We start from the raw sequence: 27,608 nt of genomic DNA on the forward strand, positions 1-27,608 counted from the left end.
GACGCACAACCGACGCACTACAGTCCACTCGTTGTGTCCCGCGGGCCGCTGCGCAATGGACCTCCAGTGAGACCTGATGCGACCTGATGCGACGTGATGCCACCTGATGCGATGTCATGCAACGCCATGCGACGCGGCGATCGGACCACGTGGACACGGGACGCCGAGACATCGGAGCTGGTCCGAGCCCCGAGGTCTGTCCTCACATCGCATCTGCGATGTCTGCCCAATGCGGAAGTTGCTGCTGCCACATCCAGCGGTGCAACACTGACCGGCTTTGTGGCATCAGAGTAAACTTCAGTGTCACTTCAGTGTCACTTCGCCGGGACCATGTTCGCTCTCTCAGAACCAACACAGAGGCTGCGACTCTCACGTCGCCGCTGACGCCGCATCCTGCACCGTTACACCGGGGCTGGCTGGCGGTCGCTCTCTCCCAACCAACACGGAACCTCCAGCTGCAGCTCTGTGGCAGCAATAACAAGTTAACTAAACAAGTCCTGCAAAGTGGAAGATGTAAAGAATAACAACAACAACAGAGGATTCATAAGGTCCAGAGCCCTGGTCCAGAAAGCAGGTTATGTGAAAATTCAGAGTAAGTTAACCCTGAATTGAGGGAAACTCACAGTTTTCTGTTCCAAAAAGAGCTGAAATAAGCTCAGGGTCAGTTACCATGGTAACAGACTCTGTGAACTGAATCTACTCGCGAGCAGGTTTAGTAGAGGAAACCCTGAGTTTCTACTGGCTCCTCCCACCTGAAGCAGGTTTAGTAGAGGAAACCCTGAGTTTCTACTGGCTCCTCCCACCTGAAGCAGGTTTAGTAGAGGAAACCCTGAGTTTCTACTGTCTCCTCCCACCTGAAGCGGGTTTAGTAGAGGAAACCCTGAGTTTCTACTGCTCCTCCCACCTGAAGCAGGTTTAGTAGAGGAAACCCTGAGTCTCTACTGGGTCCTCCCACCTGAAGCAGGTTTAGTAGAGGAAACCCTGAGTCTCTACTGGCTCCTCCCACCTGAAGCAGGTTTAGTAGAGGAAACCCTGAGTTTCTACTGGCTCCTCCCACCTGAAGCAGGTTTAGTAGAGGAAACCCTGAGTTTCTACTGGCTCCTCCCACCTGAAGCGGGTTTAGTAGAGGAAACCCTGAGTCTCTACTGGCTCCTCCCACCTGAAGCAGGTTTAGTAGAGGAAACCCTGAGTTTCTACTGGCTCCTCCCACCTGAAGCAGGTTTAGTAGAGGAAACCCTGAGTTTCTACTGGCTCCTCCCACCTGAAGCGGGTTTAGTAGAGGAAACCCTGAGTCTCTACTGGCTCCTCCCACCTGAAGCAGGTTTAGTAGAGGAAACCCTGAGTTTCTACTGGCTCCTCCCACCTGAAGCAGGTTTAGTAGAGGAAACCCTGAGTTTCTACTGGCTCCTCCCACCTGAAGCAGGTTTAGTAGAGGAAACCCTGAGTTTCTACTGTCTCCTCCTACCTGAAGCGGGTTTAGTAGAGGAAACCCTGAGTTTCTACTGGCTCCTCCCACCTGAAGCAGGTTTAGTAGAGGAAACCCTGAGTCTCTACTGGGTCCTCCCACCTGAAGCAGGTTTAGTAGAGGAAACCCTGAGTTTCTACTGGCTCCTCCCACCTGAAGCAGGTTTAGTAGAGGAAACCCTGAGTTTCTACTGGCTCCTCCCACCTGAAGCAGCTGCTAGAATGCATTGTCTGTTATTTCCAAACCCGATCGACATCGAGGCAGAAATAATTTGAAGCAACATGTTGCAAAAGAGTGTTTTTTTACTGCAAAAATTAGTTTCCGAATCGACACGTCTCTCATCAGAGCACATTTTATACACAGAATTATGTTTGTTTGTGAAATTTTAGCTTTTTTTTATAATATTGGTAAAGCAACAGTGTGTAGAGCGGTTGGAGAAGTCTTCATCGCGCTGAAACAAGTGACTTTCTTTTGGGGGGGTTATATAAATAAAGAAATGCCTATGTATGTGTGCGTGTGCGTGTGTGTGATATTTTATTAATTCATTGAGTGTTGATGTACACATCATCACATTTTAAATGACTCCACTTTAATAAAAATGTCTCAACACTGTTAATCTACTAAGTATGATATTAGCAGAGTTCAAACGTTTGGTCACTGGTTTGAATTACTATTTAAAACAAATTTAACAGCCTACATCAATTCAAATACTAAAATTAAAATCAAAAGGAAGCACAATCAGAGCATATATACATATAAGCCTTTTTATTCTGAAAGATGTTTTTATATTTAATTTTTATCTGCTTCTCAGTCACCTTCTTCCTATTGGATTGCACCTAAAGGAAAATAAGATTTTACACCTATATATTATTTCTGCTTGTCTGCTGCGATCTTAAGTTAAATGTTAAGTCAATGGAGTAATGCTTTGAAACATATGTTGTCTCCTCTGCTGCTGCAGCACGGGGTCCTTTATGGCAAAATATCTCAGTTTTCTTTTCTGTTGCCATAGTGACCCGTGATATCAGGGCTCCATTGATGATGGCTTTTGACTGTGGTTGTGCACGTGCTTAACTCAAAGTTCACATACTCAGGGTATGTCCGAAAAGTCCCTCCTTTCTCCTCATCTATGGACTTTACCTGAACCCCTGGATGACATCACAGGAAAAAGGTGTTAGGAGGCTTCCTAAAGGGGTTAAGGAAAGGTGTTAGGAGGCTTCCTAAAGGGGTTAAGGAAAGGTGTTAGGAGGCTTCCTAAAGGGGTTAAGGAAAGGTGTTAGGAGGCTTCCTAAAGGGGTTAAGGAAAGGTGTTAGGAGGCTTCCTAAAGGGGTTAAGGAAGGGTGTTAGGAGGCTTCCTAAAGGGGTTAAAGAAAGGTGTTAGGAGGCTTCCTAAAGGAGTTAGTGAAAGGCGATAACGTCAGTGTGGCAGTCAGACACTTTCACTTTGTGACATCATAACAATGCGACGGTGGTGGAAGTTAGTGACGTCTGCCGTGGTGGGGAAAGAAAAACCAGTTTCTAAAAATGGTCTATAAAAAGTATATTTAGGTTTTAGAGGATTTAAAGTTGTTCACTACAGATTATTACTTTGGTAACTTACATGATCTGCTCCTTTTTCTGCCATCATGAGTTTCTCTGAACACTCAGATGATCAGGTCCCTTTAAATATTGTTGCCGCAAGGAATTGTGGGGCAACATGAGCTGGTGTCCTTTGGTAAAGGAAGCATCAGTGTTTCCTAGGCTAAAGGAAGCATCAGTGTTTCCTAGGCTAAAGGAGGTTCTAAAGGAAGCATCAGTGTTTCCTAGGCTAAAGGAGACTCTAAAGGAAGCATCAGTGTTTCCTAGGCTAAAAGAGGTTCTAAAGGAAGCATCAGTGTTTCCTAGGCTAAAGGAAGCTCTAAAGGAAGCATCAATGTTTCCTAGGCTAAATGAGGCTCTAAAGGAAGCATCAATGTTTCCTAGGCTAAAGGAGGCTCTAAAGGAAGCATCAGTGTTTCCTAGACTAAAGGAGGCTCTAAAGGAAGCATAAGTGTTTCCTAGACTAAAGGAGGCTCTAAAGGAAGCATCAGTGTTTCCTAGGCTAAAGGAGGTTCTAAAGGAAGCATCAGTGTTTCCTAGGCTAAAGGAGGCTCTAAAGGAAGCATCAGTGTTTCCTAGACTAAAGGAGGCTCTAAAGGAAGCATACGTGTTTCCTAGGCTAAAGGAGGCTCTATAGGAAGCATCAGTGTTTCCTAGGCTAAAGGAGGCTCTAAAGGAAGTATCAGTGTTTCCTAGGCTAAAAGAGGCTCTAAAGGAAGCATCAGTGTTTCCTAGGCTAAAGGAGGCTCTAAAGGAAGCAACGGGCCTCCTTTCCTCTGTTTCTTGAGGATTCAGACAGCCCCTATCATGGCTGCTACACTAAACACTTCAGGGGTTCAGGAAAAGTCAATAGTCAGAAGAGAGAAGGGACCTTTCGGACGTCCCCACTGTCTCTCCTCAACTCTGACCTCTGAGTCAACTCACTCTGAGACGAAACTCAGTTTCTGGTTCCAGAAGAGCTGCTATGAATTAGTTCAATCAAGTCTTAGTACGTGAACCTTGCGTTAAGCGCCTGAACAAACACAATGAATTGCTTCATCAATGGAGCCCCGACACCACCGGTCGCTATGGCAACAGACTGAAAACTACCTTCTTTTACAGTAAAGTCGCAGACTAAGCCCCATTTAGTCTGGAACTTTACTGGGAAAAATGTGGGTGTCATATGGTATTTTACTGTGAAAGAACTGGGTTTAGTCTGGCACTCTTACTGTGAAATAACTGCGTTTCATCTAGTAAAAGTGGATAAGAGAAAGTTAGTCCTGAAGTTACTGGATCAGAGAAAATCCAGCATTGTGGTTCATGCTCCTAATTGGTCATTTGTCTTGTTTTAAAAGTTATTTATTTGATTTTACAGTTTATAATTAAATCTAATCCAAACGCTGAGTTCCAGTAGAAAGAACTCACAAGAGGAAATATCTTCTCATCATCTCCTGGGACTCATCATCAGCGGAGCAACAGGCTGTTCCACTACTTTGTTGTCATATGTGCACTGCTGGTTTTTACAATGTGAAATATGAGAAAGCAGAAACACAAAACATCCTGAACAGAGACAAGAAGTCATCTCAGTGAAACGTGGCGACTGGTGGAACAGGTCTGGTGCTGCTGAAGAGAGACTAGAAGCAAACGGCTGAAGGAGGTGCTGGGAGCTTGTTCACCATAGATGACGTCCTGCCTCTTGATTACGTTCTTGCGGTGCGTCTGCAGGTAGCTGCTGTCTACCGCCGTGCTCCAGGAATCCGCCTTGAAATCCTGGCTCTGCAGCTCCAGTTCCTCCAGGACCGATGCATAGTACAGGTCACCTGGAAGGAAGGACATGAAGCAGTCATCAATTAGGAAGCAGTCGTCGAACAGGAAGCAGTCATCAATCAGGAAGCAGTCGTCGAACAGGAAGCAGTCATCAATCAGGAAGCAGTCGTCGAACAGGAAGCAGTCATCAATCAGGAAGCAGTCATCAAACAGAAAGCAGTCATCAATCAGGAAGCAGTCATCAAACAGAAAGCAGTCATCAATCAGGAAGCAGTCATCAAACAGAAAGCAGTCATCAATCAGGAAGCAGTCGTTAAACATGAAGCAGACATCAATCAGGAAGCAGTCATCAATCAGGAAGCAGTCATCAATCAGGAAGCAGTCATCAAACAGAAAGCATTCATCAATCAGGAAGCAGTCGTTAAACATGAAGCAGTCATCAATCAGGAAGCAGTTGTCGAACAGGAAGCAGTCATCAATCAAGAAACAGTCGTCAATCAGGCAGCAGTCGTTAAACAGGAAGCAGACATCAATTAACAAACAGTTGTCGAACAGGAAGCAGTCATCAATCAAGAAACAGTCGTCAAACAGGCAGCAGTCGTTAAACAGGAAGCAGTCATCAAACAGAAAGCAGTCATCAATCAGGAAGCAGTCGTTAAACATGAAGCAGTCATCAATCAGGAAGCAGTCGTCGAACATGAAGCAGTCGTTAAACATGAAGCAGTCATCAATCAGGAAGCAGTCGTCGAACATGAAGCAGTCGTTAAACAGGAAGCAGACATCAATCAGAAAGCAGTCATCAACATAAAGACAGGACGCAGTTGTCAAATAGGAAGCAGTCGTAAAAGAGAAAGAAGTCGTCAACGTACAAACAGGCAGAAGTTGTGAAACAATATGCAGTCGTCAATCAGGAAGCAGTCGTCAAACAAGATGCAGTAGTCTCCATACAAACAGGATGCAGTCGTCAACATAAAAACAGGACACAATCATCAATCAGGAGGCAGTCGTCACCATAAAGACAGGACGCATAGGACGCATGACGTTAAACAGGAAGCAGTCATCAAACAGGAGGCAGTCGTCACCATACAAACAGGAAGCAGTCATCAAACAGGAAGCAGTCGTCACCATACAAACAGGAAGCAGTCATCAAACAGGAGGCAGTCGTCACCATACAAACAGGAAGCAGTCATTAATCAGGAAGCAGACGTAAACATACAGACAGAATACAGTCGTCAAACAGGCAGCAGTCATCAACATACAAACGGGAAGAAGTTTTTGAAACAGGATGCAGTCGTCAATCAGGAAGCAGTCATTAAACAGGAAGCAGTCGTCAAACAAGAAGCAGTCATCAATCAGGAAGCAGTCATTAAAGAAGAAGCAGTCGTCAAACAGGAAGCAGTCATCACTCAGGAAGCAGTCATCACTCAGGAAGCAGTCCTCACTCAGGAAGCAGTCGTGAAACAAGACACAGTCATCCCCATAAAAACAGGACGCATTTGTCAAACATGAAGCAGTCATCAATCAGGAAGCAGTCGTCAACATACAAACTGAACGCAGTTGTCAAACATGAAGCAGTCATCAACATTAAAGAAGATGCAGTCGTTAACATTAAAACAGGACACAGTCATCAAACATGAAACAGTCGTTAAACAGGGAGCAGTCCTCTTGGTCCTTGCAGTGATCGGTCCTGGGAATATCTGGATGAACACATGAACACAGTGGATTCACTCATTCCTCTTATTAAGTGTCCAGCTACAGTGTTTGGATCTGACTGAATAATAAGGGAAACTCAAATCTTCACTCTCACGTCTGTTCTGATGTCAAACTCACATTTTGTGAACATATTCCTATATTTCGTGAACATAATCCCATGTTTATCGGAAATAATCCCACATTTAGTGAAAATGATCCTATATTTATTGAAAACAATCTAAGAGGAACCAGACGCTAATAGGAACCAGACTCTAAGAAGAACCAGACTCAAAGAAGAACCAGACTCTAAGAAGAACCAGACTCAAAGAAGAACCAGACTCTAAGAAGAACCAGACTCTAAGAAGAACCAGACTCTTGAGAGAAATCAGACACTGACAGGAATCAGACCCTGAGAGGAACCAGACTGTGCTGGGTGTGATGATGTTCTGGTACCGTCGTCGTTCAGTGACTCGACTGACATGGCCCGGTTCCTGAAGCTCAGCGAGTCCGTGGACTGGGACAAGATCCTGCGCAGGCCCAGAGGAGAGTCGTCATTCAGAGTCCTGCAAAACATGAAAAAAACCCTGGTGAAAACGACTGGAGAACCACGAGCATTAAGAGAACCACGAGTCACTACCAAGAGAACCATGAGCCTTAAGAGAACTGCGAGTCACTACCAAGAGAACCATGAGCATTAAAAGAACCACGAGTCACTACCAAGAGAACCATGAGCATTAAGAGAACCACGAGTCACTACCAAGAGAACCATGAGCATTAAAAGAACCACAAGTCCCTACCAAGAGAACCATGAGCATTAAGAGAACCATGAGTCACAACCAAGAGAACCACAAGCATTAAGAGAACCACGAGTCACAACCAAGAGAACCATGAGCATTAAGAGAACCACGAATCACTACCAAGAGAACCACGAGCATTAAGAGAACCACGAGTCACTACCAAGAGAACCATGAGCATTAAGAGAATCACGAGTCACTACCAAGAGAACCATGAGCATTAAAAGAACCACGAGTCACTACCAAGAGAACCATGAGCATTAAGAGAACCACGAGTCACTACCAAGAGAACCATGAGCATTAAAAGAACCACGAGTCCCTACCAAGAGAACCATGCGCATTAAGAGAACCACGAGTCACTACCAAGAGAACCACAAGCATTAAGAGAATCACGAGTCACAACCAAGAGAACCATGAGCATTAAGAGAACCACAAGTCACTACCAAGAGAACCACGAGCATTAAGAGAACCACGAGTCACTGCCAAGAGAACCACGAGCTATTAAGAGAACCATGAGTCACTACCAAGAGAACCACGAGCCATTAAGAGAACCATGAGTCACTACCAAGAGAACCACAAGTCACTACGGAGAGAACCATGAATCACTACCAAGTGAACCATGAGTTACTACCAAGAGAACCATGAGCTACGACCATGACAACCATGAATCACAACCATGAGAACCACAAGTCCTTACCAAGAGAACCACAAGTCACTAACAAGAGAACCATGAGTCAATACAAAGAGAACCACAAGTCACGACTGAGAGAACCAGAGTCACTATCAAGAGAACCATGAATCAATAGCAAGAGACTCACTAGTCGCTACAAACAGAACCATGAGTCACTAAGAAGAGCACACTTTCACGGTGGATGTTTAGTGTTGCTCCTGCCAGCGACTCGCTGATGGAGGAACTTCTCACCCGGAGATGTTGTTGGTGGAGACGCTCTTGGACAGCGACAGACCGGAACGAGCCCGACGAGAACCCAGCAGCGACTGACGGAAGCTGTCGGAGGGATAGACGGCCGAGGACGGACGCTCCCGCAGTCCTGGAGCTGAACGGAGAACAGAGAGACCATGAAGAGGAGCATGAGGATCAACCGGAGGATGAAGAGGAGGATGAAGAGCAAGGATGAAGAGGAGGATGAAGAGCCAGGATGAAGAGGGGGATGACGGGCCATGATAAAGAGGAGGATGAAAAGCCAGGATGAAGAGGAGGGTGAAAAGCCAGGATGAAGAGGAGGATGGAGAGCCAGGATGAAGAGGAGGATGAAGAGCCAGGATGAAGAGGAGGATGATGGGCCACGATAAAGAGGAGGATGAAAAGCCAGGATGAAGAGGAGGGTGAAAAGCCAGGATGAAGAGGAGGATGAAGAGCCAGGATGAAGAGGAGGATGAAGAGCCAGGATGAAGAAGAGGATGAGCCAGTATGAAGAGGAGAATGATGAGCCAGGATGAAGAGGAGGATGAAGAGCCAGGATGAAGAGCCAGGATGAAGAAGAGGATGAAGAGCCAGGATGAAGAAGAGGATGAGCCAGGATCAAGAGGAGAATGAAAAGCCAGGATGAAGAGGGGGATGACGGGCCATGATAAAGAGGAGGATGAAAAGCCAGGATGAAGAGGAGGATGAAAAGCCAGGATAAAGAGGAGGATGAAGAGCCAGGATGAAGAGGAGGATGAAGAGGAGGATGAAGAGGAGGATGAAGAGCCAGGATGAAGAAGAGGATGAGCCAGTATGAAGAGGAGAATGATGAGCCAGGATGAAGAGGAGGATGAAGAGCCAGGATGAAGAGCCACGATGAAGAAGAGGATGAAGAGCCAGGATGAAGAAGAGGATGAGCCAGGATCAAGAGGAGAATGAAGAGCCAGGATGAAGAGGGGGATGACGGGCCATGATAAAGAGGAGGATGAAGAGCCAGGATGAAGAGGAGGATGACGGGCCACGATAAAGAGGAGGATGAAAAGCCAGGATGAAGAGGAGGATGAAGGAGTGAAGTCAATGGAAAAGTTGGACAGGAAAAGTTCTCCAAAAAAAGGGTGAGGATGAAGAGTGAAGATGAAGAGTGAGAATGTAGAAAAATGAGTGTGGGGATGAAGGGTGAGTGTGAAGAGATGAAGATGAGTGATGATGAAGAGTGACAATGAAGAGATGAAGACGAGTGAAGGATGAAGGGAGAGGATGAAGAGAGGAAGACAATGGTTTAAGAAAAGAGTTGAGAAGAACGACTCATACTTTTCGTCCTCAGTGTGACGTTGTTCTTCATCAGAGTCGTTTTCTGCTGCTGTGGTCATAAACATAATGATGATGTCATCATTAAACAAACAACAACACCATTAAACAAACATCGCCACCATTAAACAAACAACACCACCATTAAACAAAAAACGCCACCATTAAACAAACAACAACATCATTAAACAAACAACAACAACACCATTAAACAAACAACACCATCATTAAACAAACACCATCATTAAACAAACAACATCATTAAACAAACAACAACACCATTAAACAAACAACACCATCATTAAACAAACCTCATCATTAAACAAACAACCCCACCATTAAACAAACAACAACATCATTAAACAAACAACGCCACCATTAAACAAACAACATCATTAAACAAACAACGCCACCATTAAACAAACAACACCCCCATTAAACAAACAACGCCACCATTAAACAAACAATCCCACCATTAAACAAACAACAACATCATTAAACAAACAACATCATTAAACAAACAACACCATCATTAAACAAACAACATCATTAAACAAACAACACCACCATTAAACAAACAACAACATCATTAAAAAAACAACATCATTAAACAAACAACACCATCATTAAACAAACAACATCATTAAACAAACAACACCACCATTAAACAAACAACATCATTAAACAAACAACATCATTAAACAAACAAACAACATCATTAAACAAACAAACAACATCATTAAACAAACAACACCATCATTAAACAAACAACGCCATCATTAAACAAACAACACCACCATTAAACAAACAACGCCATCATTAAACAAACAACCCCACCATTAATCAAACAACACCCCCATTAAACAAACAACAACACCATTAAACAAACAACACCACCATTGAACAAACAACAACACCATTAAACAAACAACAAACAAACAACAACACCACTAAACAAACAACAACACCATTAAACAAACAACACCATTAAACAAACAACACCATTAAACAAACGTCATCATTAAACAAACAACGTCACAATTAAACAAACAACACCATCATTAAACAAACAACGCCACCATTAAACAAACAACGCCATCATTAAACAAACAACATCACCATTAAACAAACATCATCATTAAACAAACAACCCCACCATTAAACAAACAACACCCCCATTAAACAAACAACAACACCATTAAACAAACAACACCACCATTAAACAAACGTCATCATTAAACAAACAACCCCACCATTAAACAAACAACACCCCCATTAAACAAACAACGCCACCATTAAACAAACAACGCCACCATTAAACAAACAACACCATCATTAAACAAACAATATCATTAAACAAACAACACCATCATTAAACAAACATCATCATTAAACAAACAACCCCACCATTAAACAAACAACACCCCCATTAAACAAACAACAACACCATTAAACAAACAACACCACCATTAAACAAACAACAACACCATTAAACAAACAACAAACAAACAACAACACCACTAAACAAACAACACCACCATAAAACAAACAACACCATTAAACAAACGTCATCATTAAACAAACAACGTCACAATTAAACAAACAACACCATCATTAAACAAACAACATCACAATTAAACAAACAACATCACAATTAAACAAACAACACCATCATTAAACAAACAACACCATCATTAAACAAACAACGCCACCATTAAACAAACAACGCCATCATTAAACAAACAACATCACAATTAAACAAAAAACGCCATCATTAAACAAACAACACCACCATTAAACAAACAACGCCACCATTAAACAAACAACGCCACCATTAAACAAACAACACCACCATTAAACAAACAACGCCACCATTAAACAAACAACACCACCATTAAACAAACAACGCCACCATTAAACAAACAACACCACCATTAAGCAGCGAGTAGAAATTTCCAATTTACCCTATCAGCTTTTTCTGCATCTAAGGATGTGATATTGGCATTTTGTCAATTGTGGTGGCAGTGGTCTATAAGATTAATGAATATGTGTGTTGTTAGTGGAGTGGTCTATAAGATTAATGAATATGTGTGTTGTTAGTGGAGTGGTCTATAAGATTAATGAATATGTGTGTTGTTAGTGGAGTGGTCTATAAGATTAATTAATCTGTGTATGTTGTTACTGGAGTGGTCTATGAGATTAATTGATCTGTGTGTGTTGTTAGTGGAGTGGTCTATAAGATTAATGAATATGTGTGTTGTTAGTGGAGTGGTTTATAAGATTAATTAATCTGTGTATGTTGTTACTGGAGTGGTCTATGAGATTAATTGATCTGTGTGTGTTGTTAGTGGAGTGGTCTATAAGATTAATTCATCTGTGTGTGTTGTTAGTGGAGTGGTCTATAAGATTAATTAATCTGTGTGTTGTTAGTGGAGTGGTCTATAAGATTAATTAATCTGTGTGTGTTGTTAGTGGAGTGCTCTATAAGATTAATTAATCTGTGTGTTGTTAGTGGAGTGGTCTATAAGATTAATGAATATGTGTGTTGTTAGTGGAGTGGTCTATAAGATTAATTAATCTGTGTATGTTGTTACTGGACTGGTCTATGAGATTAATTGATCTGTGTGTGTTGTTAGTGGAGTGGTCTATAAGATTAATTAATCTGTGTGTGTTGTTGGTGGAGTGGTCTATAAGATTAATTAATCTGTGTGTGTTGTTAGTGGAGTGGTCTATAAGATTAATTAATCTGTGTGTTGTTAGTGGAGTGGTCTATAAGATTAATTAATCTGTGTGTGTTGTTAGTGGAGTGGTCTATAAGATTAATTAATCTGTGTGTGTTGTTAGTGGAGTGGTCTATAAGATTAATTAATCTGTGTGTGTTGTTAGTGGAGTGGTGTATAAGATTAATGAATCTGTATGTTGTTAGTGGAGTGGTCTATAAGATTAATTAATCTGTGTATGTTGTTACTGGACTGGTCTATGAGATTAATTGATCTGTGTGTGTTGTTAGTGGAGTGGTCTATAAGATTAATTAATCTGTGTGTGTTGTTAGTGGAGTGGTCTATAAGATTAATTAATCTGTGTGTGTTGTTAGTGGAGTGGTCTATAAGATTAATTCATCTGTGTGTGTTGTTAGTGGAGTGGTCTATAAAATTAATTCATCTGTGTGTGTTGTTAGTGGAGTGGTCTATAAGATTAATTAATCTGTGTGTGTTGTTAGTGGAGTGGTCTATCAAATTAATTCATCTGTGTGTGTTGTTAGTGGAGTGGTCTATAAGATTACTTAATCTGTGTGTGTTGTTAGTGGAGTGGTCTATAAGATTAATTAATCTGTGTGTTGTTAGTGGAGTGGTCTATAAGATTAATTAATCTGTGTGTGTTGTTAGTGGAGTGGTCTATAAGATTAATTAATCTGTGTGTGTTGTTAGTGGAGTGGTCTATAAGATTAATTAATCTGGGTGTGTTGTTAGTGGAGTGGTCTATAAGATTAATGAATCTGTATGTTGTTAGTGGAGTGGTCTCTAAGATTAATTAATCTGTGTGTGTGTTGTTAGTGGAGTGGTCTATAAGATTAATTAATCTGTGTGTGTTGTTAGTGGAGTGGTCTATAAGATTAATTAATCTGTGTGTTGTTAGTGGAGTGGTCTATAAGATTAATGAATCTGTATGTTGTTAGTGGAGTGGTCTATAAGATTAATTAATCTGTGTGTTGTTAGTGGAGTGGTCTATAAAATTAATTCATCTGTGTGTGTTGTTAGTGGAGTGGTCTATAAGATTAATTAATCTGTGTGTGTTGTTAGTGGAGTGGTCTATAAAATTAATTCATCTGTGTGTGTTGTTAGTGGAGTGGTCTATAAGATTAATTAATCTGTGTGTGTTGTTAGTGGAGTGGTCTATAAAATTAATTCATCTGTGTGTGTTGTTAGTGGAGTGGTCTATAAGATTAATTAATCTGTGTGTGTTGTTAGTGGAGTGGTCTATAAGATTAATGAATCTGTGTGTGTTGTTAGTGGAGTGGTCTATAAGATTAATTAATCTGTGTGTTGTTAGTGGAGTGGTCTATAAGATTAATGAATCTGTATGTTGTTAGTGGAGTGGTCTATAAGATTAATTAATCTGTGTGTTGTTAGTGGAGTGGTCTATAAGATTAATGAATCTGTATGTTGTTAGTGGAGTGGTCTATAAGATTAATTAATCTGTGTGTTGTTAGTGGAGTGGTCTATAAGATTAATGAATCTGTGTGTGTTGTTAGTGGAGTGGTCTATAAGATTAATGAATCTGTGTGTGTTGTTAGTGGAGTGGTCTATAAGATTAATTAATCTGTGTGTGTTGTTAGTGGAGTGGTCTATAAGATTAATGAATCTGTGTGTGTTGTTAGTGGAGTGGTCTATAAGATTAATTAGTCTGTGTGTGTTGTTAGTGGAGTGGTCTATAAGATTAATGAATCTGTGTGTGTTGTTAGTGGAGTGGTCTATAAGATTAATGAATCTGTGTGTGTTGTTAGTGGAGTGGTCTATAAGATTAATTAATCTGTGTGTTGTTAGTGGAGTGGTCTATAAGATTAATGAATCTGTATGTTGTTAGTGGAGTGGTCTATAAGATTAATTAATCTGTGTGTGTTGTTAGTGGAGTGGTCTATAAAATTAATTCATCTGTGTGTGATGTTAGTGGAGTGGTCTATAAAATTAATTCATCTGTGTGTGTTGTTAGTGGAGTGGTCTATGAGATTAATTAATCTGTGTGTGTTGTTAGTGGAGTGGTCTATAAGATTAATTAATCTGTGTGTGTTGTTAGTGGAGTGGTCTATAAGATTAATTAATCTGTGTGTGTTGTTAGTGGAGTGTCGTCCTTTAATGACCCAGTTTGATCAGGGTGATGATGTGGGGTGTAGTTTTTTCTATTTGCTTGCTAATGTTTCACTAATTATTTTAAGATCTACATTGATTAGTGATATCAGTTGATAGATAGATGGTAGTGTAGGATCTTTATCCAGTTTAAGAAGAAGACTGATATTGCATGCAGAGAGTTGAAGTTCTGCTTTAGATGATCCACTTTGCTGAAGCTCCGGTCTGCGTGCAGATCAAGAAAGGACCGGTAATATAAAACTTGTCATGATCCTGCTCTCACTCACTCCTCCCTTCCTGAGAGTTTTCACTCCTCCCTCCCTGAGAGTTTTCACTCCTCCTCTCCTGTGTTCCCCTTAGCTCCGCCCCTGTGTTCCCCTTAGCTCCGCCCCTCTGCTCTCCTGCTTCCTCCTCCTGGTCACAGCTGTTTGTAATAGTCATTAGTGTTTGTATTTAGTTCCTCTCTTGTAGTTCTGGTTGCCAGTTCGTCTGCGTTCTCAGTCATACCCGCCATTTTTTCCTCGTGTTGCCTTTGTGTTCTGACCTCCTGCCCAACTTCTCCTCCTGGATGTCCTCCTCTATCACCTGTACTGGTTTTGACCTTGGACTGCCTGACTTTGCTTCTGCCGTGTTTTTTGATAGTAACTTTTGAACTGAGCTTCCTGTCTGGCGTGAAATTGATTTCCACTGACCCTGACAAAACTAAACTGTTCAATCCAGTCAGAGTTAAACTGATATTTTTCCTGGGACTTTTTCATGATGCAGGTTATGTTGTTTGTTTAATTTTAACTTTCTGTTCGATGACGGAGGTTTGGCGGGTCATAAAATTAAAGTTCATGGGTGATTGAGCGCTATTTGGGGACCCCTGGTCTATAGTCTGACCTCTGAGCCCTGTCATGAATCTTCAAGTGATTAAATCTGGTCAGGATCTTACCCTCTGTTTCATCTTGGCGCAGTTTGGCAACGTGTCTCGACAGCGGTTGTGGATCGTCACATTACAAGCTGCAGGAAACAGAAACAGGAAGTAGAGTTTGCTTCAGATTGGACAGCGGGTTGTGATGGAGATCAAACAACAAACTTTTGACTGGACGGGATAGAAGAGACGGTCTTTTTTGTTTTGTTTTTTTATTAAAAAAACGTTTTTAAATACAGTACAGTCATTCCAATGTGCTTTTCCAGAGAAAATGGAAAAACATAACATATCCACATGAGCAGCAGGTTTGTTTGCAACTGTGGAAAGAAAAACCCTCTTTAACAGTAAGAACCTTTGTAGAAACCAGAGTCAGAGGTGGGGAGAGGAGGGGAGGGGAGAGGAGAGGAAAGACAGAGAGATAGACTTGGTGGGGAGAAACATACAATACCCTTGTTAGTGCTACATGTATTTTTTTTTTTTTTTTTTTTTTTTTTTTATAGTAATCACACTGATCCAAATATTTTCCAAATGTCATGAGATTAAACCAGCCTGAGCAGCTCTATCTAGACAGCAACATGATTTTCTAGATTAAAACAGCCTGAGCAGCTCTATCTAGACAGTAACATGATTTTCTAGATTAAACCAGCCTGAGCAGCTCTATCTAGACAGTAACATGATTTTCTAGATTAAACCAGCCTGAGCAGCACTATCTAGACAGTAACATGATTTTCTAGATTAAAACAGCCTGAGCAGCTCTATCTAGACAGCAACATGATTTTCTAGATTAAAACAGCCTGAGCAGCTCTATCTAGACAGCAACATGATTTTCGAGATTAAACCAGCCTGAGCAGCTCTATCTAGACAGTAACATGATTTTCTAGATTAAACCAGTCTGAGCAGCTCTATCTAGACAGCAACATGATTTTCTAGATTAAAACAGCCTGAGCAGCTCTATCTAGACAGCAACATGATTTTCGAGATTAAACCAGCCTGAGCAGCTCTATCTAGACAGTAACATGATTTTCTAGATTAAACCAGCCTGAGCAGCTCTATCTAGACAGTAACATCATTTTCTAGCAAGAGTATAAATTAGCAGGTAGGCAAAAAAACACCGCCCCATCCCCTAATCCCAACCCACACACACACACACACCTAAGCATACGCATACACACAGACACACGCACATACATTTATTTGGTTGGGAGGGCGCTCCCCAGGCCCCCACCAGGCCCCCACCAGGCCACAACGAGATCCCATCCTCCACCAATCCGACTGTGAATAGGGAGGGAGAACAGCCATACATATATATAGAACGTACACCCTCACACAACACCCCCCCCCCTCACACACACACACACACACACACACACACCCACACTCACACACATCCCCGGACCATCTTCCATATAAACCCCCCCGGGGATCATCTCCAGTCAGCTGTCCATCCAAACCCGGAGCCCCACTGCTCTCCGCCTCCCCCCGATCCAGGGGCGAGCCAGACCCGGAGCATGGCAGCATGGGCTAACCCTGCCCCAGCGGGGGGAGGACCCATCCCCGGCGTCGCTGCGGGCACCCCCACCAGAAAGGGAAGGGCACCCAGCCCCCAAGGCCCCGAAGCCCCACACCCGCCCGCCCCGGCCAGGCAGCCCAGCCGGGGCCCAATGCCCAGCACCCCCACCCCACCCCAGCAGAACCACCCCCAACCCTGAGCAGACCTTCCCCCACACAACCTCCCCAGCACCCCCCAGGCCAGGCCGCCACCCCCCAGCACCTCCCAGGCCAGGCCGCCACTCCCCAGGATAGATGCCAGCACCCCCCCAGACCGCAGGGCCGCCAACCACCCAAGCCACAACGCCCCAGCCACAGATGGCCCCAAGAGCCCCGAGGCGGAACTACCACCCCCCCACAGGGCTACGTGGTGTATTTAATTATTGGGGACCATGTCAACTCAAATTGTGCCAAATGATTTTTCCTACAAACAAACATTCTCTCCAATGTGATGTGGTCTAGGAGTAAGTTTTTAAATAACTCTATATTCAGATTACTTTCAGATTTCCAGTTCATGAGGATCAACTTTTTAGAGACGCTTCGGGAGACCAGGAGTGTGAAGGACTCGTTTTCATTTCAGAAGACAAAAATTGGATGGTTTCCTGTTTCCTGACCTCAGAAGGAAAATGGAATGGCTGAAAGGCAGACGGACTATTTGGAGGGTTTTAGTGTTTAACCAGTGTGTGAACAGACCTGCATCCTCTCACTCCCCACCGGTTGCCTCTCTGATCATGTGTTTGTTGTTTTAGTTCCTATGACAATGAGATTGTGAACATTTTGTTGTGAGGATGGTGCTGAAAGGACTAGATAGGGTGAATCTGATGAACACATAACTCATCCTTCACAAGATTTCAGGCTGGTCGTCATGGAGAGCAGAGCATCCCACACATTGTTCCAGACACGCTGGTTGCCATGGCGATAAGAGAGCAGAAGCACTACGTCTCATTGCTCCCACTGAGGGTGGAGTTTCCTCAGATGTGGGTGGTGTTGTTATTTTCAGTTCAGAAGGACTGACATAGCTGCTGAACCAACCTCAGACTCCAGTTAAACCCCAAAACTGAAACCAAAAAGCAGGACAGAGAAACTCTGACCTTTGACCTCAGGGGGAAACTTTGAGCTTCTCTCAAGTGATGGAGGAGGGATGGAGGGAAGAAGGAGAAGTGATGGAGGATTGCAGGAGGAATGATGGAAGGAAGGGAGTGATGCAGGAATGGTGGAGAGATAGAGATGGGATGTAAGAGTGATGGAGTGACGGAGGAATGATGGATGAATGATGGATGGGTGATGGAGGAGTGATGGGTGAATGATGGATGAAAGAATGGATGGGTGATGGAGGAATGAAGGAGGAGTCCTCCAACCTCCCCTCCACCCCCACTGTGATTCACCTCCACTCTCATTGTGGTTTGCCTCCACTTCCACTGTGGATCATGTGTGATGGAGCAGTGAGGTGGAGCAGTGTGATGGAGCAGTGAGGTGGAGCAGTGAGGTGGAGCAGGATGATGGAGCAGTGACTTGGAGTAGAGTGATGGAGCAGTGAGGTGGAGTAGTGAGGTGGAGCAGTGTGATGGAGCAGCATGATGGAGAAGTGTGATATAGCAGGTGAAGCAGCACGTGCAGCAGGTGAAGCAGGAGGTGCAGTGGGTGTAGCAGGTGCAGCAGCAGGTGCAGCGGGTGTAGCAGAAGGCGGAGCTCCTTACTGGGGCAGCTGAGCGCCTCCTTGGCGGTGATGCTCTTGCTGCAGGCGGAGCACAGCGTGGTTCCTGACACCGTCAGCGAGGTGAAGAGGTGGCCGTTGCTGTAGCGAGCCTCTCGCTCCCTCGCCGCCTTCTCTCGCTCCCTCATTCGCTCTTTCTCTTTGTTCTGTCGGAGAAAGAGCACAAGCAGCTGAAGCTCCACCCACATGGAAGATCAGCAGTTCCATCAGTTCCAGCAATACATTTTGAAGTTTTAGATTGTGATCATCAGTCTCATATTCATGCTAGGCAATATTTGATAGCTCTACTTTATAAATATCTTTCTGTATTAAAAAAAATAATATATATATACACACACACACACACACACACACACACACACACACACACACACACACACACAAATTTGGATGGCTGGAGCAAGAATGAGTCAGTGAACCAGTTAATGAATGTGATGACTCATAGGTTTTGAACGATTCGTTCAAACTCGCACATCATTAGTTTAAAACCTTATTATGTGACACCTTACACACGATATTTATCGATGCAGACAAAAGGTTTACAAGCTGCCACTTAAATACACCACTAAATGTCAACTTGAACAGAAGAATGTCACTGATGGCGCCTCAACAGCAGCAGGAAGCAAAAGACACTGCAGGTTTTCATTTGGGCCTCACACACACACACACACACACACAGAACACTAACACTTGTCAGCAAAACCTCCACTGGAAGACAAAGATTGGCTTCACTGGATCTCATGGCATGAATAACCAGCAAGTAGACAATCAGAAGGAGTCAGAGTACAGCTGTCAACAACCAAACAGGAAATAGTCGTTCCTCACCATAACATGTCACAATAAAACCAGACCTCAGTTGTTGTGCTCGACAGCCAAGACTTCAATGATTTTTATCTTTTTTTTAATTATTATTATTATTACTATTACTATGACTAAGTTCTGCAGTCACCAGGGAAAATGTGCTCTCAGTAACAGGAAGTGGTAAGTTGAAAGGTTAATGTGTCCGCTGCACCGATTGGCTGAATCAGATCAAACTGCTTTTAAGTAAAGAAATAAATACATGTTTGGTGGGTGTATTTATTAATTAACCAGAAAATGAATTAGAATACTCACATGTTTAAAAAAAAAAAAATCTAAATAACTACTATAAAAAAGTAATATTTCTTGGGGGTGCTATACTGGTGCTATGGGGGTGCTTTGGTGCATACCCAGTGGCGAGGGGTGATGGGTGAGGGGCGATGGGTGAGGGGCGATGGGTGAGGGAAGAGAGGCGAGTGGTGAGGGGCAAGTAGTGACGGGAAAGCAGTGAGGGGTGAGCAGTGAGGGGTGAGCAGTGAGGGGTGAGCAGTGAGGGGTGAGGGGCGAGTGGTGAGGGGCAAGCAGTGAGGGGCAAGCAGTGAAGGGCAAGCAGTGAGGGGTGAGCAGTGAAGGGCAAGCAGTGAGGGGTGAGGGGCCATTTTGTGGGTCCATTTTGCGCTGTGGAATGTGGACCCCCCTATAGAATATGAACGCCCCACCCGCCACCACCACTATAGAATGTTGGTTGTTAGTGAACAATAAGTTGCAGTCCAGCTCTTCAGGCATTATTCAGTAGTTGTACAGGTGAGAGAAAGTTATTGTCTCCAGGTTCTAATGTGAAGGTTGTCTTCGTCTTCACACTTCCTTCACACTCCTCTGATCCTGACATATTTCTCTCCCTCGTCGTCACTTTGCCTCCTCAAAATTATTTACGTGACATTGTTGTCAAGCACTTTGTTTATTTGTTGAATATATAAATAACTACTTGAAAATGAAAACTCTGAGTGAGTTGACCTGTCCTCGAGCGCCACCATCAGGTCACATCTTCTCATTAAAACTGATGTATCTTGAAAACTTTTCATCCAAATCTTCAGAAATGTAATGACATTATTGGCCACAAGGATGTGGTGTTGGTGAGGATGTGTTCTTTCTTTCTTCAGTTTATGTTGTTTGTGTAATTAAGGGCCAATCCCAATCCTATTTTTACCCCTCCGCCTACCCCTTAGCCCCCCACCTACCCCTTAGCCCCCCACCTACCCCTTAGCCCTCTGCCTCCAAAACAAGGGCAAAGGCAAAGGGATAAAAGTTTCAGCCCTTAGATTTGGGACGTCCTGCCGTCCTAATTTCAAGGTGTTGCAGCAGCTTGGCTGCTTTGTTCCACATCAAGGTGAAGAAATAGACGGAGACATGGATTATTCAGTTTCTGTATTTGGACTTCAGAAATATTTCCTCATCCACCATGTGAAAGTGGAGGAGCTTCCTGGTTTGCTCTGGTCCCTGTTTTCAAAAACACCATGTTAGAAGACTTTGGAACGCTACAGTGTAATAATAATGTTATAAACAGTCTCTACCAAACAAAGACACACGGAAGCTCCATACGGCAGCCCTACTGCCGCTCTTACTAGTATAAAACACAACAGGTTTATATAACTTTAGAAGTGTATATATGTGAATCTTACTAGTATAAAACACAACAGGTTTATAGAACTTTAGAAGCGTATATATGTGAATCTTACTAGTATAAAACACAACAGGTTTATATAACTTTAGAAGTGTATATATGTGAATCTTACTAGTATAAAACACAACAGGTTTATAGAACTTTAGAAGTGTATATATGTAAATCTTACTAGTATAAAACACAACAGGTTTATATAACTTTAGAAGTGTATATATGTGAATCTTACTAGTATAAAACACAACAGGTTTATATAACTTTAGAAGTGTATATATGTGAATCTTACTAGTATAAAACACAACAGGTTTGTAGAACTTTAGAAGCGTATATATGTGAATCTTACTAGTATAAAACACAACAGGTTTATAGAACTTTAGAAGTGTATATATGTGAATCTTACTAGTATAAAACACAACAGGTTTATAGAACTTTAGAAGCGTATATATGTGAATCTTTCTAGTATAAAACACAACAGGTTTATAGAACTTTAGAAGCGTATATATGTGAATCTTACTAGTATAAAACACAACAGGTTTATAGAACTTTAGAAGTGTATATATGTGAATCTTACTAGTATAAAACACAACAGGTTTATAGAACTTTAGAAGCGTATATATGTGAATCTTACTAGTATAAAACACAACAGGTTTATAGAACTTTAGAAGCGTATATATGTGAATCTTACTAGTATAAAACACAACAGGTTTATAGAACTTTAGAAGTGTATATATGTGAATCTTACTAGTATAAAACACAACAGGTTTATAGAACTTTAGAAGTGTATATATGTGAATCTTACTAGTATAAAACACAACAGGTTTATAGAACTTTAGAAGTGTATATATGTGAATCTTACTAGTATAAAACACAACAGGTTTATAGAACTTTAGAAGTGTATATATGTGAATCTTACTAGTATAAAACACAACAGGTTTATAGAACTTTAGAAGCGTATATATGTGAATCTTACTAGTATAAAACACAACAGGTTTATAGAACTTTAGAAGTGTATATATGTGAATCTTACTAGTATAAAACACAACAGGTTTATAGAACTTTAGAAGCGTATATATGTGAATCTTACTAATATAAAACACAACAGGTTTATAGAACTTTAGAAGTGTATATATGTGAATCTTACTAGTATAAAACACAACAGGTTTATAGAACTTTAGAAGCGTATATATGTGAATCTTACTAATATAAAACACAACAGGTTTATAGAACTTTAGAAGTGTATATATGTGAATCTTACTAGTATAAAACACAACAGGTTTATAGAACTTTAGAAGCGTATATATGTGAATCTTACTAGTATAAAACACAACAGGTTTATAGAACTTTAGAAGTGTATATATGTGAATCTTACTAGTATAAAACACAACAGGTTTATAGAACTTTAGAAGTGTATATATGTGAATCTTACTAGTATAAAACACAACAGGTTTATAGAACTTTAGAAGCGTATATATGTGAATCTTACTAGTATAAAACACAACAGGTTTATAGAACTTTAGAAGTGTATACATGTGAATCTTACTAGTATAAAACACAACAGGTTTATATAACTTTAGAAGTGTATACATGTGAATCTTACTAGTATAAAACACAACAGGTTTATAGAACTTTAGAAGTGTATATATGTGAATCTTACTAGTATAAAACACAACAGGTTTATAGAACTTTAGAAGTGTATAGATGTGAATCTTACTAGTATAAAACACAACAGGTTTATAGAACTTTAGAAGTGTATATATGTGAATCTTACTAGTATAAAACACAACAGGTTTATATAACTTTAGAAGCGTATATATGTAAATCTTACTAGTATAAAACACAACAGGTTTATAGAACTTTAGAAGTGTATATATGTAAATCTTACTAGTATAAAACACAACAGGTTTATATAACTTTAGAAGTGTATATATGTAAATCTTACTAGTATAAAACACAACAGGTTTATAGAACTTTAGAAGTGTATAGATGTGAATCTTACTAGTATAAAACACAACAGGTTTATAGAACTTTAGAAGTGTATATATGTGAATCTTACTAGTATAAAACACAACAGGTTTATAGAACTTTAGAAGTGTATATATGTGAATCTTACTAGTATAAAACACAACAGGTTTATAGAACTTTAGAAGTGTATAGATGTGAATCTTACTAGTATAAAACACAACAGGTTTATAGAACTTTAGAAGTGTATATATGTAAATCTTACTAGTATAAAACACAACAGGTTTATAGAACTTTAGAAGTGTATATATGTAAATCTTACTAGTATAAAACACAACAGGTTTATAGAACTTTAGAAGTGTATAGATGTGAATCTTACTAGTATAAAACACAACAGGTTTATAGAACTTTAGAAGTGTATATATGTGAATCTTACTAGTATAAAACACAACAGGTTTATAGAACTTTAGAAGTGTATATATGTGAATCTTACTAGTATAAAACACAACAGGTTTATAGAACTTTAGAAGTGTATATATGTGAATCTTACTAGTATAAAACACAACAGGTTTATAGAACTTTAGAAGTGTATATATGTAAATCTTACTAGTATAAAACACAACAGGTTTATAGAACTTTAGAAGTGTATATATGTGAATCTTACTAGTATAAAACACAACAGGTTTATAGAACTTTAGAAGTGTATATATGTAAATCTTACTAGTATAAAACACAACAGGTTTATAGAACTTTAGAAGTGTATATATGTAAATCTTACTAGTATAAAACACAACAGGTTTATAGAACTTTAGAAGTGTATATATGTGAATCTTACTAGTATAAAACACAACAGGTTTATAGAACTTTAGAAGTGTATATATGTAAATCTTACTAGTATAAAACACAACAGGTTTATAGAACTTTAGAAGTGTATATATGTAAATCTTACTAGTATAAAACACAACAGGTTTATAGAACTTTAGAAGTGTATATATGTAAATCTTACTAGTATAAAACACAACAGGTTTATAGAACTTTAGAAGTGTATATATGTAAATCTTACTAGTATAAAACACAACAGGTTTATAGAACTTTAGAAGTGTATATATGTAAATCTTACTAGTATAAAACACAACAGGTTTATAGAACTTTAGAAGTGTATATATGTAAATCTTACTAGTATAAAACACAACAGGTTTATAGAACTTTAGAAGTGTATATATGTAAATCTTACTAGTATAAAACACAACAGGTTTATAGAACTTTAGAAGCGTATATATGTGAATCTTACTAGTATAAAACACAACAGGTTTATAGAACTTTAGAAGCGTATATATGTGAATCTTACTAGTATAAAACACAACAGGTTTATATAACTTTAGAAGTGTGTATATGTGAAATGTGAGTCCTTCAGCACCATGTCCTCCTACCCCTCTGTTTAAAGTGAGCATCTGTAAAAGCTTTGTTTAGAGGGGTGAATAGCCCTTCCCCTCACCCCTCCACCTCTGAACAATAGTGACATGGGACACCCCTCAGACTCTCGTGAACACGCATTTCAAAGGGGTAAGATGAAGGGCTGAGGGGGAGAAATGAGACGCAGCCTAAGAACAGTTTGAACGGGAAGATCTTCAGAACTCTTTTTCATACTTTTGTGTGAAATCACAACTTAAGGTACATGATGTATTTTATTACACATCAGAGTAACTAAACCCTATTACAACATAATTCAGAACCTTAGATTCTTGTCGGACTGGAAGAATTCAAACACTTAATGTTTTTGATGACATAAACAAAAATTACATTCAAAAGGGAAGCATGTTTATTGATCAAAAACATATTTTTTATTTTGAACCTGTGCTTCTATATGATTAGATAGACTTTTCTGTACAGAAATATATAACACTCAATAATATAGTATGAATTGACAAAAACGATTTAGAACACCTGTGTCATCCAAGAATCAGTTTTATTAATCATTGAAGATGTTGTTTATATTGAAATAATTTGGATTATTACATTTCCTGGTGAACAATATTTGAAATACAAAACAGAAATAACAAGACACTCATGATGATTTTCTCTGAAATATGGCATCAAAATGCCACATCACAACGTGACAACGTCACAATGCCACAATGCCAACTCATAATATCACAATGCCATGACGCCGCAACATCACAACGCCACCTCACAACGCTTCCTCATAACGTCACACTGTCATGATGCCACGTCACAACACCACAACATCACAACGCCACCTCACAACGCTTCCTCATAACGTCACACTGTCATGATGCCACGTCACAACACCACAACATCACAATGTCATGATGCCACAACGCCACCTCACAACGTCATGATGCCACGTTATCATGCCACAACGCCACTTCAAAATGTCATGGTGCCACAACCCCACTTCACAATTTCACATCATAACGTGACAACATCATAACGCCACAACATCAGAATGTCACAAGGCCACAATGTCTCGTTATAACACCATGAAACATCAATGTTGCAACGCCTCATTACAAGTCCACAACGCCACAACATCGTGGCGCCACGATACAATGTCACAACGCCACCTCGCAACGCCAAATCGTCACAATGTCACAATGTCACAACGCCACGTCAGAACATTACAATGCTCACAGCAGCAGCAGCGGCTCCACATGGACACCGAGTACAGATGAAACTGTCACCGTCAGACAGCAGAAGTAGCTTTAAATAGTAGAAGCAGAAGAAAATCAGAGAACAAAAACTTAACAAATTAGAAGAAGATCTAAAGGGATTACAGAAAAATCTGCAAAATCTCTCAGAGAGGACAATAAATGTGACATTACAAGGCTTCAAAAAGAAATAGAGGAAATAAATACTCAAGAAATTCAAAAGAAGCTCCTGTTCACGAAGCAACATTACTATGAGATAGATGGAAAATCATTGAAACTTCTATCATATAGGTGCTGGAGGGTAAGAAAACAACATGCAGACAGAACTATACATAAAATAAGGAACCCAGCAACAAACGAAATAGAAAAAAAGTGTAGAGGCTTGAATATAGTTATGTCAAAATACGGAATGGAAATAGACACCCCACCCTTAAAACGTATTTTTATTTTATTTGTTTGTACTCATTTGGTTCAAATATAAGCTCTTTTGAGTAAAGTGTCTGTCAGGAGTCACACACCTCGCTCCAGCACCGGATCCTCTCTGACACTCCTGCAGGCAATCAGCTAATTGATTGTCAAGCAGTCTTAAGCCCTGCAGGGAGGAGGGTCCGGGGCCAGAGGATTGTCTAGTCTTCACTCCGTGTGGAGGTGAGTCGGTGTTGTCCTCCCCGGGGGGTGAGTGTCCTCCCCGGGGTGGTTCCCATTCCCGTTCCTGTTCCGACGCCGGCTCCAAGAAGTTCCCCGTCCGGGTCCCGTCCCGGTTCCAAGAGGTTCCCCGTCCGTGTCCCGTCCCGGTTCCAAGAGTTCCCCGTCCGGGTCCCGTCCCGGCTCCAAGGGTTCCCCGTCCGGGTCCCGTCCCGGCTCCAAGAGGTTCCCCGTCCGGGTCCCGTCCCGGCTCCAAGAGGTTCCCCGTCCGGGTCCCGTCCCGGCTCCAAGAGGTTCCCCGTCCGGGTCCCGTCCCGGTTCCAAGAGTTCCCCGTCCGGGTCCCGTCCCGGTTCCAAGAGGTTCCCCGTCCGTGTCCCGTCCCGGTTCCAAGAGTTCCCCGTCCGTGTCCCGTCCCGGCTCCAAGAGGTTCCCCGTCCGGGTCCCGTCCCGGCTCCAAGAGGTTCCCCGTCCGGGTCCCGTCCCGGCTCCAAGAGGTTCCCCGTCCGGGTCCCGTCCCGGCTCCAAGAGGTTCCCCGTCCGGGTCCCGTCCCGGCTCCAAGAGGTTCCCCGTCCGGGTCCCGTCCCGGCTCCAAGAGGTTCCCCGTCCGGGTCCCGTCCCGGTTCCAAGAGTTCCCCGTCCGGGTCCCGTCCCGGTTCCAAGAGGCCCCCCCTGAGATTCCCCCGGGTCCCGTCCCGGTTCCAGGAGGCCCCCCCAGATATTCCCCCGGGTCCCGTCCCGGTTCCAGGAGGCCCCCCAGAGATTCCCCCGGGCCCCGTCCCCGTTTCCAAGAAGCCCGCGAGTTCCCCAGGCCCCAATACCCGAGATCCCCGAGAGGCCCCCCCTGAAGATTCCCCCGGGTCCCGTCCCGGTTCCAAGAGGCCCCCCCAGAGATTCCCCCGGGTCCCGTCCCGGTTCCAAGAGGCCCCCCAGAGTTCCCCCGGGTCCCGTCACCGTTCCAGCTCCCTTTTCCCTGTTCCCTCAATAAACATTTACAGTTTGCAAACTACTTCCTGCTTGAGGTCTGCTTTTGGGTTCAGGACACTCCACACGCCGGCTCCCCGCCGTGACAGTGTCATTCCTATGCTGTCCGTGAGATGGCGTATGTGGCGCACTGGGAGAGGTTAGATGAGGTCCTGCAGAGGAAGAAAACTTCATTTGTGAAGTAAACAGCTTCAACCCATGTGCTCTCTCTTTTCTTTGTCACAGGTTTGTAAATAAGAGTCACAAACGTAAAGCATATCATCGGAGTTGTAACATGTTAAGGACAATATTGTGTGAGTAAGGAGCAGGGTTTGGAATAACGCCTGACAGCGTTATTTTTTCGGTAACGGGGTA

At 41.9% G+C, this 27,608-nt stretch overlaps 1 protein-coding gene across 1 annotated transcript in view; it reads right to left on the reverse strand.

Moving 5' to 3' along the window:
• The window catches only part of arhgef2a (Rho guanine nucleotide exchange factor (GEF) 2a), a gene marked incomplete at its 5' end in the record, with an annotated part of 96,726 nt that overhangs the window by 42,824 nt on the left and 26,294 nt on the right, over positions 1 to 27,608 (reverse strand). Inside the window, 6 exons of the mRNA XM_080516513.1 lie at positions 4,697 to 4,840; positions 6,933 to 7,042; positions 8,196 to 8,328; positions 9,507 to 9,555; positions 15,282 to 15,349; positions 18,506 to 18,668. Coding sequence (XP_080372639.1) covers positions 4,697 to 4,840; positions 6,933 to 7,042; positions 8,196 to 8,328; positions 9,507 to 9,555; positions 15,282 to 15,349; positions 18,506 to 18,668 — 667 coding nt within the window. The remainder of the gene's footprint in view (positions 1 to 4,696; positions 4,841 to 6,932; positions 7,043 to 8,195; positions 8,329 to 9,506; positions 9,556 to 15,281; positions 15,350 to 18,505; positions 18,669 to 27,608) is intronic.

This window comes from Blennius ocellaris (genome assembly GCF_963422515.1).
Source record: "Blennius ocellaris genome assembly, chromosome: 20".
In the NCBI taxonomy this organism is placed as follows: Eukaryota; Metazoa; Chordata; class Actinopteri; order Blenniiformes; family Blenniidae; genus Blennius; species Blennius ocellaris.